The sequence below is a fragment of the Lithobates pipiens genome, unplaced genomic scaffold (assembly GCF_037356315.1).
Source record: "Lithobates pipiens isolate NorthernLeopardFrog02 unplaced genomic scaffold, aLitPip1_a1.2 Scaffold_18, whole genome shotgun sequence".
NCBI lineage: Eukaryota > Metazoa > Chordata > Amphibia > Anura > Ranidae > Lithobates > Lithobates pipiens.
Genome location: NW_027507758.1, coordinates 635,762,056 through 635,778,186, shown reverse-complemented (window position 1 = coordinate 635,778,186; position 16,131 = coordinate 635,762,056). Strand labels below are relative to the sequence as shown.

The 16,131-nt window shown below is 46.5% G+C and overlaps 1 protein-coding gene across 1 annotated transcript in view; it reads left to right on the top strand.

Moving 5' to 3' along the window:
• Positions 1-304: 304 nt before the first annotated feature.
• LOC143989922 (uncharacterized) overlaps positions 305-16,131 on the top strand; it is a 139,157-nt gene continuing 123,330 nt past the window's right edge. The window contains exons 1-3 of the mRNA XM_077490194.1: positions 305-509; positions 8,008-8,122; positions 8,250-8,384. Coding sequence (XP_077346320.1) covers positions 466-509; positions 8,008-8,122; positions 8,250-8,384 — 294 coding nt within the window. The 5' untranslated portion in view covers positions 305-465. The remainder of the gene's footprint in view (positions 510-8,007; positions 8,123-8,249; positions 8,385-16,131) is intronic.

The following is a 16,131-nucleotide window of genomic DNA, read 5'->3' as shown; positions in this document are numbered from 1 at the left end:
TGCCAGTGAGGTAAAATAAGTCCCATTATTGTTGTCAGTGAGGTAAAATAAGCCCCATTATTGGTGTCAGTGAGGTAAAATAAGTCCCATTATTGGTGTCAGTGAGGTAAAATAAGTCCCATTGCTGATATCATTGAGATAAATCTTGTCATGGCTGTCCTTGTTCTTAATAGTCTCCTGTAAAGCTTTCTCAGGGCTGCAGTTCCTCTGAGCTCCACAAGATGATGATCTCCCTTATACCCAGACAGGAAGTCTCTATGGAATATAGGCAGGAAGTGATGTCAGCTACAGACAGGAAGTTCCATGTGGGAGTAGAAAGAAGACTCATTTAGGGTAGGCTGGATTGGGCCATCAAGATTTGAACGAAGCCTATTTTATATACCTTTACAATGTTTTTTCATTACAATGATATGTAACATTTGCAACAATCTTAATTGTTATGTTCTCTTTTGATAAAATAAAAAAATGATGGATAAAAGAAGACGTTGCTGGAAGAAGCAGCAGAGGAGGTAATAAGATCTTATTTTCTATTTACACCCAGTAACCCCCCCCCCCTCCCCCCCCGTCCGGGATTCACTGGGACAGTTCGGGTTTTGACTCATGTATCTGGGTTTCAGTCCACCTGATGACAACATTATTAAATCCAGACCTAATCTCATCAGGATTCCCCCTATAACAGCCACCCCCTCTGCACCTTCGGGCTCTCGCCGCCCCCAGCTCTCCCCCTTCCTCTGCACCTTCGGGCTCTCCCCCTTCATCTGCACCTTCGGGCTCTCGCCGCCCCCAGCTCTCCCCCTTCCTCTGCACCTTCGGTCTCTCGCCGCCCCCAGCTCTCCCCCTTCCTCTGCACCCTCGGCCTCTAGCCGCCCCCAGCTCTCCCCCTTCCTCTGCACCCTTGGCCTCTCACTGCCCCTGGCTCTCCCCCTTTCGGCCTCTCGCCGCCCCCAGCTCTCCCATTTTCTCTGCACCTTCGGCTTCTCGCCGCCCCCAGCTCTCCCCCTTCCTCTGCACCTTCGGCCTCTCGCCGCCCCCAGCTCTCCCCCTTCCTCTGCACCTTCGGCCTCTCGCCGCCCCCAGCTCTCCCAATTCCTCTGCACCTTCGGCCTCTCGCCGCCCCCAGCTCTCCCAATTCCTCTGCACCTTCGGCCTCTCGCCGCCCTCAGCTCTCCCAATTCCTCTGCACCTTCGGCCTCTCGCCGCCCCCAGCTCTCCCAATTCCTCTGCACCTTCGGCCTCTCGCCGCCCCCAGCTCTCCCCCCTTCCTCCGCACCTTCGGCCTCTCGCCGCCCCCAGCTCTCCCAATTCCTCTGCACCTTCGGCCTCTCGCCGCCCCCAGCTCTCCCAATTCCTCTGCACCTTCGGCCTCTCGCCGCCCCCAGCTCTCCCAATTCCTCTGCACCTTCGGCCTCTCGCCGCCCCCAGCTCTCCCAATTCCTCTGCACCTTCGGCCTCTCGCCGCCCCCAGCTCTCCCAATTCCTCTGCACCTTCGGCCTCTCGCCGCCCCCAGCTCTCCCCCCTTCCTCCGCACCTTCGGCCTCTCGCCGCCCCCAGCTCTCCCAATTCCTCTGCACCTTCGGCCTCTCGCCGCCCCCAGCTCTCCCCCCTTCCTCCGCACCTTCGGCCTCTCGCCGCCCCCAGCTCTCCCAATTCCTCTGCACCTTCGGTCTCTCGCCGCCCCCAGCTCTCCCAATTCCTCTGCACCTTCGGCCTCTCGCCGCCCCCAGCTCTCCCAATTCCTCTGCACCTTCGGCCCCTCGCCGCCCCCAGCTCTCCCCCCTTCCTCCGCACCTTCGGCCTCTCGCCGCCCCCAGCTCTCCCAATTCCTCCGCACCTTCGGCCTCTGGCCGCCCCCAGCTCTCCCAATTCCTCTGCACCTTCGGCCTCTGGCCGCCCCCAGCTCTCCCAATTCCTCTGCACCTTCAGCCTCTGGCCGCCCCCAGCTCTCCCAATTCCTCTGCACCTTCGGCCTCTCGCTGCCCCCCAGCTCTCCCAATTCCTCTGCACCTTCGGCCTCTGGCCGCCCCCAGCTCTCCCAATTCCTCTGCACCTTCGGCCTCTGGCCGCCCCCAGCTCTCCCAATTCCTCTGCAACTTCGGCCTCTCGCCGCCCCCAGCTCTCCCAATTCCTCTGCAACTTCGGCCTCTCGCCGCCCCCAGCTCTCCCAATTCCTCTGCACCTTCGGCCTCTCGCCGCCCCCAGCTCTCCCAATTCCTCTGCACCTTCGGCCTCTCGCCGCCCCCAGCTCTCCCAATTCCTCTGCACCTTCGGCCTCTCGCCGCCCCCAGCTCTCCCAATTCCTCTGCACCTTCGGCCTCTCGCCGCCCCCAGCTCTCCCAATTCCTCTGCACCTTCGGCCTCTCGCCGCCCCCAGCTCTCCCAATTCCTCTGCACCTTCGGCCTCTCGCCGCCCCCAGCTCTCCAAATTCCTCTGCACCTTCGGCCTCTCGCCGCCCCCAGCTCTCCCAATTCCTCTGCACCTTCGGCCTCTCGCCGCCCCCACCTCTCCCAATTCCTCTGCACCTTCGGCCTCTCACCGCCCCCAGCTGTCACCCCTCCACCAGCATTTTCAGTTTACACTCTACCCCCCTGCACTTTCTGTTCTCACTTGGCTTCTCCCTGAGCCTCTTCTGCTCTTCATCCGTCCATGCTTTGGTTCACCTCCTCTGTAGCACAACCTTACTACCTTTCATTCACCTTACATGCTGCTTGATCTCTCACTCCCACTAGCAATGCCGCTTCTCACTTCAGAAGTGCAGCTCTCCCATTCATTCAGCCTCTTCCTTCCCCTCACCACCGACTCTGGTCCTCCCCTGATCATCGCCTCCTTGCTCACCTCCATCCACATCTCTCTCGTTAAAGAGCAAGCTCCCTTCTCTCTGCAAGTCTCATTCCATCCCCCCCCATCCTTGTCTGACCTCCACCAACCTACCACCTATCTTTGCTGCATCCCCTCTCTCCATCCCCAGTCATCCCCCTCACTCACCTCCCCCCCCCCCACCTTGAGGTCACCCCTCTCCTTGCAGACCCTCCTATTTATACTACCAATACCCCCCCTCCCATCCTGCCACATTATTACTCTTGTTGGCACACCCGAAGTTGTCCCAGGCCGTTTACTAATCCTACCGGGTATACTACAAAAAAAATTGCAGTGTGCCACTAATGTGTTTGGGTTTGGCTTGAAGAAAAGGTGGCAACCCTAGGCTAGTAGTAAGGATGAGCTCAGGCGTGTTCGCATTGTTGTGCTTTTAAGGACATTTTCCCGCACAATATTTCCTAAGTAATTTTTAACGAAGATATTTTTAAGATACAGAATCAGTCTATATGACACAGTCTATATATATGAAACGTATTCACGGAGACGAGTGATCATACAAAATAGCTACATTTATTGGTTGACAGAAAACAAATATTTACATGAAATATTAAAATACAGATTACATTACTTGATCATTTTGACAATTTCTGGGGACACCCTCAAACTGGGCGTAGTAGTACCTTGGACACAATTATCACCATTATCATTTCTCGGTAGAATCAATAACCTTTTGATAATTGACAATTAAACAGAATGTCTGTATTTCACACATCCAACCGTTACTATACTGCAGGTAAGTAAGTGGTTAACAATGTGAAATAAATTAGACATTTGTTTGTCAATAAAATTGGCATCTATGCAAAAAGAAATGTATGAAAAATTAAATTTAGAGAAAAATCTAAAAGGCGGTTATTGATTCGGGAGAAGTATTTCAATAATAGAATATTCAAAAACATCAATATTTAAGAGAACATAAAATAGATGATAAACATATATTTACCCATTTCCAATATGGCTATTAGTGTGGAGTGTTAGTTACCAGGAATTTTAAGATGGCTGCCGTGGCTTCAACATTCCAAGGAGCAGGGATCTTCATGAATGTAAAATGTGTATTCATGCATGTCTTCCAGTGTCCCTTCTCAGGGGGGGTCCCTAAGCTTCCCCCTGACTCTCTCCCCCCAGCTCTCCTCCGAGCTTCCTTTTTTTTTTTTCTTTTCCTCCATCTTTCTAGTTTCTTAAATATCCTCTTCAACAAAAGGATTATAAAATTATACTAAGTTCTGCCCAAAGGGTATGTGTTCCCCCCTCATTGGCCGACAGACTTAATGGTTAGCTTTCCCGGGAGTCTTGTGATTTTAAGGTAATAGCACCTTCCACCACCAGGTGTCTTCACCTGTGTTTGGTGTTTTATTTCTTTAAGTTAATATTTCCTATTTCTGTAATGTGCGCTCGTTATTTATATATGTTCTAACGAATATATTTTGAGTGTTCACGAATTATGTCATAATATAAAATACTCTTTAACATAAAGTTCAATAATCACTTGCATAAATTGTTGATATATATGTATATCAATGTATATCTGTTATTCTTTAGTCCGTTTAGAAAGGACACAGGTTAGATATATCACAAACAATATCACATACAATTATTATCTATATGGATCCATGTATAATTTGGGTATCCAATCAATATTTGTTTATCTAAACATAGGTTACATTCTTATACAATTCTAATCATGATTATATGTTTTTTATAATACTAATTTGTTGCTAAAACACTTCTACTTATAATCATACTTTCATATATAATTTCTTTGTGACCAAGTTCTTTAGATCATTAGATACTAAAATGATAATCTCAGTTGTGACCTATGTAGAATTTAAATGGCTTAGAAAAATATGGATGATACTGGTATATGAATCTTACAGCAGGTTTTGAGATGAACTCTATAGTAAGATATCATATCCCGGCTTCTCATATACGTATATTATGATGTAAAAATGCACACAATTTTCAATGTTTTCTTGTAGTGTCTTCAATGGCCTTCAGGATACCATTCCACTATTTACTTTCTAATATAGGTGTCTTATTTGTCTCGTTGGGAAGATCTTCATTTCGTATGTTTAGTCATTGTCTCATTGACATCTGAGTCCATATTGAGGTTGACTTTAGGATATCTGTTCACTCTCTAATACAATGGGTTTATTTATTTAAACTTTCCTTGACTTAAAAGTTATCGTGGCTCCAGTCTGAGTCAGCTTGAGACTTTTGTTTGTCGCAGCCCATCTTTTCAAGGGGTCATATAAATTGGTCACCTAATTCTGATGGGAGGGGAAAGTGGTCCTTTGGTTTGCTGATTTAAATGTTACCAGGCTCTCTGACAGAAAACATTAAATGTATTATTATTATTTTTTCTTAATGAATTCACAACAGCATGCTCCACGTGCCGAGCCCACCAGGAAATCGGCACAGCGCTGAGCTAACTACAGGCAGTGAGACATTACCCCGATACGTGGCTGCAGAGATCAGGCAATGTCTCACTGCCTGTGATTAGCGCAGCGCTGCATCGACTTCCTGGCGGGCTCTGCACGTGGAGCATGCGAACACGCCTGAGCTCATCCCTAGCCAGCATGTGTTTTTTTTTTTTTTTTTTTTTTTTTCTCGGCGAGCATTGTTCATTATTAACCACTTAAGGACCAAGCCTCTTTCTGAGATTTGTTGTTTACAAGTTAATAACATTTTTTTTTTGCTACAAAATTTACTTAGAACCCCCAAACATTATACAATTTTTTTTTCTCTAAGCCCTTGTACACACGGTCGGACATTCCGTGTTGTCGGATAATCCGACAGTGTGTGGGTTTCATCGGACTGTTTCCGTCGGAGTATCCGACGGACCAAGATTTCCAACTGGGCTATAAAATCTTCCAACAACATGATCCGATCGGACTTTGTCCGATCATGTGTAGAGAATTCCGATCGGACAAAGTGCCACGCATGCTCAGATCAAATTCCTAGACCAAAGCTATTGGCTACTAGCCTGAACGTAGTCCCGTCGTAATGAAATAACGTCATCACGTTCTGAACGATCGGATTTTCCCACAACTTTGTCCGACCGTGTGTATGCAACAGTTTCGGACAAAATCCAACGGATTTGGTTGTCAGAATGTCCGACCGTGTGTACAAGGGCTAACACCCTAGAGATTAAAATGGCGGTCATTGCAATACTTTCTGTCACACCGTATTTGCGCAGCGGTCTTACAAGCGCACTTTTTTTTTGGAAAAAAATACACTTTTTTTGACAAAAAAATAAGACAACAGTAAAGTTAGCCCAATTTTTTTTTTATATTATGAAAGATAATGTTACGCTATAAAATTGCACCCACTCATGGAATGGCGACAAACATTTACCCTTAAAAACCTCCATAGGCAACATTTAAAAAATTCTACAGGTTGCATGCTTTGAGTTACAGAGGAGGTCTAGGGCTAGAATTATTGCTCTTGCTCTGACGATTGCGGCAATACCTCACATGTGTGGTTTGAACACCGTTTTCATATGCGGGTGCTGATCATATATGCGTTCACTTCTGCACGTGAGCTTTAAACATTTTTTTTCATATTTATTTTACCTTTTTATTTTTACGTTCTTTTAAAAAAAAAAAAAAGTGTCACTTTTATTCCTATTACAAGGAATGTCAACATCCCTTGTAATAGAAAAGAAAATGACAGGACCTCTTAAATATGAGATCTGGGTTTAAAAATACCTCAGATCTCATATTTACACTAAAATGCAATAAAAAAAAAAAATGCTGTCATTTGATAAAATAAAATAGCCCTTTAAGAGCTATGGGCGGAAGTGATGTTTTGATGTCGCTTCTCCCCTGCAATGGTATGGAGATGGGTGGGGGGCCATCCTCCCCTCACTCGTCTCCATACCCAGGAAGGACAAGGATCCGATCTCCTTTGCCATTACTGATGGCTCCAGAAAGCTGCGGAGGACACCAGAAAGTGGCGGGAGGGCCCCTTTCTTGCTGCCGATAAAGGTGATCTCGCAGCGAATCTGCCGCAGAGACCACTATTATCAGAAACCGGACTGCCGCCCGAAGAAGAGGATACCGTGGTTATGGCAGCTTGCCGCTGCCATAACAAAGATATCCCTCTTTAAATTCAGGACGTATATCGGCGTGCGATGGTCCGGAAGTGGTTAATGATGTAGATCTACATTGTTGCATGAGTGATGAGGAATTTATTTTGGCAAAATCTTTTTATTATTAAAGAACTGGTCATATAGTATCAGTGATGTCTATATTTATTATTTATATTATTTCTTTCTGAATGAGTAACCCAGGGTATATGTGCTATTTACACATTCACTTTGTGGAGGTATGGGAGACCCTTTGCTTTTAAAGGGGGATTCCAGTAAGCCCCCCAAGATACGTGGCAAGATACAATCCCCCATATTGAGGGCATGTGGCCTGGCATGCTTCAGTGGGGTGGGCAAATGCTTGTCCCTCCCCCTCTGTTTCTGCCTGCCAATCTGCATGCTCAGATAAGGGTCTGGTATAGAATTTGGGTAGGACCCCAGACAGTTTTTTTTTTTCTATTGTGTGCGCTTCCCCCATTAACATCTATACCAGACTCCCATTGAGGATAAGGGTCTGATATGTATTTTTATGGGATCAACACAATAGTTTTTTTTTTTCCTTTCTGGAAATTCCCTATTAACATCTATACCAGACCCTTATACCTAGTCCGGTATCGATAAAAGAATCCCAGGCTGCTCTGTTTAGAAACTGAACAGAAACCGGGTACATATGGCTCATTAATACCTTTCACTATCACCAGCTCCAATGTACTGACATCATGTCTGCTCTCAGACCCCCCATTGGGCATAGGGACCCCCTGTAAAGTCTGTGGTTTCTGATTCTGCATTGGTGCTTCATAAAAACATATCTGTCTCCAGTCAAAAGACAAAATCTTTTTTCTGATATAAGAAAAAAATATTTTGGGACTTCTACTTCTGTTGGACAAAGAAGGCCAAGTACAGATTTCCAGAAAACACAACACACACTAAATAATGTGATCTGCATATTCCTATTCCCCCTGGGGGCAGTCTGTCTATTAACCCCTTATATCCCCATCCTAATATTATACAACCAATACAGTCCAGATAATTCTCCACTATCTACAGAGAAACCCACGTAGATCACGTGACCACATCAATGAGGATGGAGGAGGACCAGAGTCACATGACTGAGAAGATACTAAGCCTCACCCTGGAGATCATCTACCTGCTGACCGGAGAGGTGAGGAGGATTCTGGGAGGTCACATGACATCACTCTTATCTCTATTAATAAAACACAGACCTGACCGGAGAGGTGAGGAGGATTCTGGGACTCTAACATGATATTCCTATTGGTTCCCCAATACAGAGATTTCCTCTTGTGAAGTCCGGTGATCATATGACCATCACAGTGCCTCCATGTGACTCCCTAAAACCTGAGAGACACAACATGGAGAAGATTCTAGAAGTCACCAAGAAGATGATGGAGCTGCTGACAGGAGAGGTGAGGAGGATTCTGGGAATTCTGGGACATTATCCAGTAACAGACAAGGGATGTGTCTGGATGGTGACTGTATCATTGTGTGTGTCAGGTTCCTATAAGGAAGGTCACCCCATCCCCCACCATCATCAGGTAGATGATTGACACTTATTTGTAGTTGTGATTTCTACACAGCATGTTTGTTACAATGAATGTTTTATTATATATTCAGAGTAAAACCCTGGGGGGTGATACTATTGAAGAGTATAAAGAGGAGGATGAGGAGTATGGAGTGATGGAGGAGTTTTCAGAAGGACACAAGGATAAGATGGAGCCACCTAATACCAGGAACCCACCAGAGAGATGTCCCCGTCCTCTGTATTCCCGGGATTCCACACAGGAAGATCACACCATCCCCCACTGTTACAAGGTTGGTGGGATGGAGATTGTAAAACACAGACTCATGGAGACAATGTGTGAATTATTTTATTTTTTTGTTATAATAGTTAAGCTTATATATTACAAATGATATTCTCTCTCATTTTCTTGGTTTAGAGTGAAGATCTGAGAGATATAAAAGTTGAGGTGAAATCAGAAGAAGAAGAGAGGTATGTGAGGGATGATCAGCAGTCTATGGAGGAGGATGGAATAACGGGGACATTTATAGAGGAGGACACTCCTACAGAGATCAGCACAGGTGGGTCATTAACACTAAATACATTCCTCCACCCATACTGCTCACTGATTGGTCCAGAATAGGGCGGGGACTGGGTGATATCAGCCTGTAATCCTCTGGTCACTTTCCTGAGCTGTGTTCCCCGTCCTGTATTCCTGGATTTCTCTCCGATAATCTTCCTTCTCTGTGCTGCCGACACAATTTATGTATCTAGACTGGATTTATGGAGATTCTGGGGATCAGCTGGCAGCAAAATATTTTCACCATAGTTACTAGACCTAGGCACCTGGGACATGTGATGTGGGTCTTCTTCCCCATGCCCGGGTTTAGTAAGAACTATGGCAGAACTATTCTCCCAGGGTTACTTGTTCTGTTGTCTGCTGGCTGTGCCGGGTGGAGGGATATGTCTGTATAGTCTCAGACCCAAGTCACTGAGTGCAGTCTCAGGAGATGGGAGGCAGCGGTGTGGGACCTCTGCAACTTGTCTCATGTAAACATTTAATCTTCTACTGAATAGTGTATACCAATATTATGAGCCCTGACCATTACACAATTCAATTTATTTACAGATTACATACTCCTGACCCCTATACTATATACTGTACTCTATGTTGTACATTACATACTACTGACCTCTGCACTATATACGCTCTCATTTAAACAAAACAAGTGCCAGCATTAATAAATTCAGAAAATATCATGTAGTGCTGGCTCCTGACAAGCATGCACCATATGTTTTTGAAAATTAACCAGTTGAGACCCACGCTATAGCCGAATGACGGCTACAGCGTGGATCTCCTTTGCTGGGACTACGTCTATTGACGTCGTCCCGTGCACGTGCGGCCTGCGCGCCCCCTGAGGGGCGCGCGTGGCGCGCTCTGTGATCGGCGAGTCTATGAGACTCGCCTGATCACCGATCCGTGCAAGGGGTCGATCCCGACCCCTTATCACGTGATCAGCTGTCAGCCAATGACAGCTGATCATGTGATATAACGGAGCCGGTAATCGGCTATTATTCCTCCTCGCGCTGACAGCGCGAGGAGAAAAAAAAAGAGCCGATCACTGGCGGCCGTGATCGGGACATCAGTCCCGATCACGGCCAGCCCTGCCAGTGCCCACCTGCCCCCTGCCAGTGCCCACCTGCCCCCTCATCACTAAACATAATTAAAAAATAAGTGCCCCCGTCAGTGCCACCCAGCAGTGCCCACAGTGCCACCCAGCAGTGCTCACAATGCCACCCAGCAGTGCCCACAATCTGCCTCAACAAAGGTGCTGCACCCCAGTGCCACATATCCGTGCCCAGCAGTCCCACCCATCAGTGCGTGCCACCTATCAGTGCCTATCAGTCCCATCTATCAGTGGTACCTATCAGTGCCCCTTAGTGCCACCCATCCGTGCCACCCATCCGTGCCACCCATCCGTGCCATCTTATCTTTGCCCATCAGTGCCGCCTTATCTGTGCCCATCGGTGCCACCTTATCTGTGCCTATTAGTGCCGCCTTAACTATGCCTATCAGTGCAGCCTATCAGTGCCCACCAGTGCAGCCTATCAGTGCCGCCTCATCAGCGCATTTCAATGAAGGAGAAAAATGACCTGTTTGCAAAATTTTATAACAAACTATTAAAATGATTTTTTTTTTTTTGCATCTTTTTTTGTTTGTTTAGCAAAAAATAAAACTCCCAGATGTAATTAAATACCACCAAAAGAAAGCTCTATTTGTGGGAAAAAAAATGATAAAAATTTCATTTGTGTACAGTGTTGTATGCCCGCGCAATTGTCATTCAAAGTGCATCAGCGCTGAAAGCTGAAAATTGGTCTGGGACTGAGGGGGGTTTAAGTGCCCAGTAAGCAAGTGGTTAATATTCCTGAAACCACAGTTGGGTTTTAGAGCTAATTTTAATAAATTATGATTTCAATACCAGTCCAGCTGGGTTGCACTGGGTTCTCCTTGGCCGCAGGTGTCGCTGCCACTGCCGGCAAGTGCTAAAACACAGTTTAGCTGGGTGTATTGAGTGCCACGTTTTCTCTGAACCAGCCCAGTGGGAGTGTTCTCCTGCTGTGCATTCGGGGAGGTGGTATTTAAGGTGCTGACCTCACATGTTACAGGGTTCCGTGCCAGAGGATTTTCTGTCTGTTTGGTTCCGGTCCTCCTGACCAGCCCCCATGGCCCTCCTGGCCTGGGGTGCAGTTCCATGCATTTCCAAGCCTCGGGGCTGGATAGCCTGAGGCGAAGCAACTGCAGGGACAGGCCTGAATGGATGTCGAGGCCTGGTGATTCAAGGGTGGTCCGGTGCTGTCTCATCTAAGGAGAGGCACAGCAACTGGAGAACCATCTAGGGGAGGACTCTTCAGGAGAAGGCTATACATAAGGCTGGCTTCTTTGAAGGAGCCTAAAGGCTCAGTTGAAGGACACTTCATGGATCTGCACTCATACAGTATCGCCGGACCGGCTGAGAGATACTGGTACTGTATGATAACTATAAATTTGTCCCTTAGTTACGCTCAAGTTTGTGGCAGAGACTCTACTTTACTTAACACCCTACCGGCTGCTAGCCCTAGTGAGAGGAGGTCTATCCGGGGGTTGTGAAAATTCAGCTGTTATAAACGGTTATTCTCTGGATTTCTTCTATAAAGACTTTCCATTTTGACAGTCCAAAGTACCTGAGCTTCCTCCTAACCCTCTACCCTAACCTGAGAGATCTTGCTATTTCAAATAACCCAAAAGGAGATCCAGTGTCAGTTTCTGCATTTCTCTGGGCCATCTACCATGGGAAACCCTAGACAGAGATGAGGTCAAGAAGGTAACGGTAAGCACAATAAAACCAGCAACTCCTTCAGGGGTCAGTGCTACAATCATATTGAGCATTATATAAAAAAAACAGCATGGGGGTCCCCCAATTCAAGCCCTTTGGGTCTGGTATGGACCATGCAAAAATTAAAAAAAATGGCATGGGGTCCCCCAAATGCCTGGCAGGCTAGAAAAGGGGGGGGGGGGAGAGTAAGGGCGCCCAAAACCATTTTAGGCCATATGTCTGCAACATAGGGGGATGTTTTAGAGGAGTGGTCTCCCTCTTAATGCACCTTGTCTCCATGTTGATGAGGACCTCTTTCCTACAACCCTGGCCCAGGAATTGTGAGGGTGCGGGGCTGACCTTTAACAAGGGCCCTCCAGATCTTAGCACCCCCCCTGTGAAAGACTATGGGGTACATAGTACGCCGACCTGCACGAAACAAAACAAAAAATCCTCCCAACTGGGTGACCAGACCTCCTATTACTTCATGGATGGGATCCCTTAGTGATGTCATAGAGGGCACGGTCACCCTCTGATGTCACTGGGTGATCCCCACCCCCATGTTTGCTTACCAGTGGGTGACCAACAACTGTCATTCAGCGAGTGTCCCCAGATGGAACTGGTCCTGTTCAGCGGGCCGCTGATTGTTTTTTTTTTTTTCTCATGAGTGTTAGCGTTTATCGTGATTGATGCTCAATTTACATGGGGTTTACAAAATCAAAAACTGTTTTTGTGTCATTATTTACTTTTCAATTTTTTTTTTGGTGAGTGAGTAGAGGTACTATCTAACCCATACTCATGCACATAGGGTGGCTGGGATCTAGGGGGCTTCCAAATTATAAAAAAGGCATCCCCCACAACCACCAGGCCAGGGTTGTGGGGAAGAGGTCCTTGTCCCCATTAACATGGAAACAAGGTGCTTTGGGGGGAGCCACCTACCCCAAAGCACCCCCCATGTTGAGGGCTAGTGGCCCTGCATGGTTCAGGAAGGGGACCTCTCATTCGCCCCCCCCCCCCCTTTTACTGTTCCGCCAGGTTACATGTTTGGATAAAAATCTGTTATGGATTGGGGGCCATACTGTATTATTGGGTATGGTGTTCCCCTTAAAATCCATACCAGACCTGAAGGGCCTGGTGTGGATTGGGAGGCCCAGACAGTTTTTTTTTATTTTGTTTTTATGCCGGAACTTGTTTTGTTTACATTTTGCTGTTAGGTCAGTCAGTCATGGTTGTTAAGGACATGGCAGCTGCCCGCTTCTTAACAACCATCTATACAAAACATTCAAAAATAAAACAATTGCATTTGTTAATTTTGTTATAACTTTTTTGTTTTTAGATTCGTTGACATTCATGTTTATGTTCATTCTTAAGCCCCATGCACACGGTCGGAAATTCAGACGGAAAAAGGCTTATTTGAATTATGTTGTCGGAAAATGCGATCGTGTGTGGGCTCTATCTGATTTTTTTCTGGTGGAATTTCCGACGGAAAAAGTTTGAGAGCTGGAACTAAAATTTTCCGTCAACCAAATCCGATCGGACTTTTTCCAATCGTGGGGAAAAAAAAGTGCCACGCATGCTCAGAAAAGATTTGGAGAGGAAAGCTATTGGCTACTGGCCTCTACGTAGTCCCGTCGTACGTTTTGTACGTCACCTCGTTCCGAACGATCGGATTTTTCGACAACTTTGTGCGACCGCGTGTATGCAAGACAAGTTTCGGCCAAAATCCATCAGAAAAAATCAGACGGATTTTGTGGTCGGAATGTCCGACCGTGTGTATGGGGCATAGGAGTTGTATACATCCAAATCTCTGAAAATATTATTTTCTTCCTAAAAATCAATTGTTAACGAAATGACATAGTCCTGACTTCTGCTCTCTCCCCTCCCCCCACTGCTATATATACACATAATATGTATTCTCTTTTGTTACACCCATTTCCTACCAGCTGGACATTTTATATCGGATGATGTGATTGGAGCACAGACTTTTACATGGTGATAATAATGTGATAACATCCTCAGACTTTGGAACCTTAAACAGAAAGTGATAATGAGGGAGGAGTTAATAACCCAATGATGGGGGTCTTCAGGATCAGTCCAGTCTTCATCTTGGTTGTTCTCCCCCCATCCTCACTCTCTGACCTCTGGTGGGGCTCAGCCCCGCTGTTATTCATGACTAAATCATGGACTAAATAAGGAAGTGCAGGACTTCTTGTGTTGTGAAGATGGCAATGAGTGATAGAGGGGGAGGGGACACTCGTCCTATAATCCCCTCATCACTGTCACTCCTATAAAAGACAGTTCTCGTTGTTTCCTCACTCTCTGACTAAGGTCCATGAATAAAGAAATGAACTGGTAGGAGATCAGAGGACCCATTTACTAGTTACCTTGAGGGGGGATTTGTAAGATCCTCAGAGACAAAGCTGCCTGATGTGGGCGGAGTCCTGGTTTAGGGGAACCAATCAGCTCATGTCTAGTAATAATCTTTGTATTTGTATTTTAGTAGATGGACGGGAGATGAGGAAAACCTCAGAGGATTGTCTCACTTTGTCTCCAGACTGTAAAGTAGAAGATGAGGACATCACACAGTATAGTCCAGGAGAAAACCCGACTACCTCAAATGTCCATCCGGCACCACACAGTGTAGATGGACCATCGTATTCCTCTTATCCTGAGGAACCTCAGACTGTGAGGGACGGGGCCGTCCTTCCAACAGAGAAGAGCTTTTCCTGTACTGAGTGCGGGAAGTGTTTCCGTTTTAAATCCAATCTTAATGTGCATAAAAGAACTCACACAGGGGAGAAGCCGTATTCCTGTTCTGAGTGTGGGAAAAGTTTTTCCGACAAGTCTAATCTTTGCAGACATCAGAGATCTCACACTGGGGAGAAGCCCTATTCCTGTCCTGAGTGCGGGAAATGTTTTTCAGATAAGTCTAATCTTTATATACATCACAGATCTCACACGGAGGAGAATATGTTTTCTTGTCCCGAGTGCGGGAAATGTTTTTCTCACAAGTCCAATCTTTGCAGACATCAGAAATCTCACAAGAGAGTGCGGGAAATGTTCCTCACTGAAGTCCTGTCTTCCTGTACATCAGGGGTCCCACACAACCCTTGAGGTGTATTAGTGCCTTGAGTGTGGGAAATGTCTTCTATATGAATGTTGCTGGACATCACAGCTCTCATGTGGGGAAGAAGCACACCCTGATATACACCTCAGATATATTCCATGGCTGATCTTCATCTTTCAATAGAAATTCAACTGTCCAGCACCTCAGGAATAAGTTAACTGTCAAAGGTGAGTATTCTGACACTCACTTCCCCAGGCACTTACTGGATTTTCTGACCCACGTATCAAAATGGATCTAATAAACCTTTATGATACCCCTTTCTCTGTGTCCTCTGATAAAGTCTATGGGCGAAACATGTCAGGAAGTGATATATCTGATACTGACCTTGGAACTGGAAGTATTGGAAACCTTCACCTCTTTACCTATGTGAGCAGTTTATGGTAAATAAAGCATTTTTAATGGAGATTTTTGCTCTGTGTTTCTCTTATGTCTTATATATCAGGGGTGCAATAAGGGCACCAGTGCAGTGATATCTAAGAGGATTATCAGATAAAATATCCCCAACCCTGTGTCTTAGGGGCTGAGTTTGGTAAGGTAATGTGTGCATATGGTGGGTTATATTGTATTAGTATATATGCCCCCAATACCATTGTTTAGGTCTCGGGGGAATATTAGAACTTCCTTTATAGCAGATTATCATACATTTGTTATTATGTTAATCTACCCTATTGGTGGGCTATTGGCTCCTTCATCCCAGATTTTTTTTTCTATGCTCTTCTTTTCGTGTGTCTGTGTCTCTCCACACTTGGTGCGGACTTGGTCCGTCAGACTGCTGAGTCTGGCGGACAATCCGCTCGTCTGTGTTCTAGTCCGCTGGATTTTTGAAATGAACGGACTTGCCCACACACGGAGTAAAGTCTGTTATTTTTGAATGTGACTCCAGGTAGACGGGACTAGTGAAGGAAGTCAATGTGGCCGCCTCCATCAGCGAGATTCACACCTCGCTAGCTCCGTTGCCTGATATGGATTTTAAGGGGAACCCCTACGCCGAAAACGGCGTGGGGGTCCCCCCGAAGTCCATACCAGACCCTTATCCGAGCATGCAGCCGATCAGGGAAGGGGGTGGGGACAAGCGAGCGCCCCCCTCCTGAACCGTACCAGGCTGCATGCCCTCAACATGGGGGGTGGGTGCTTTGGGGAAGGGAGGGCGCCATGCGGCCCCCCCACCCCAAAGC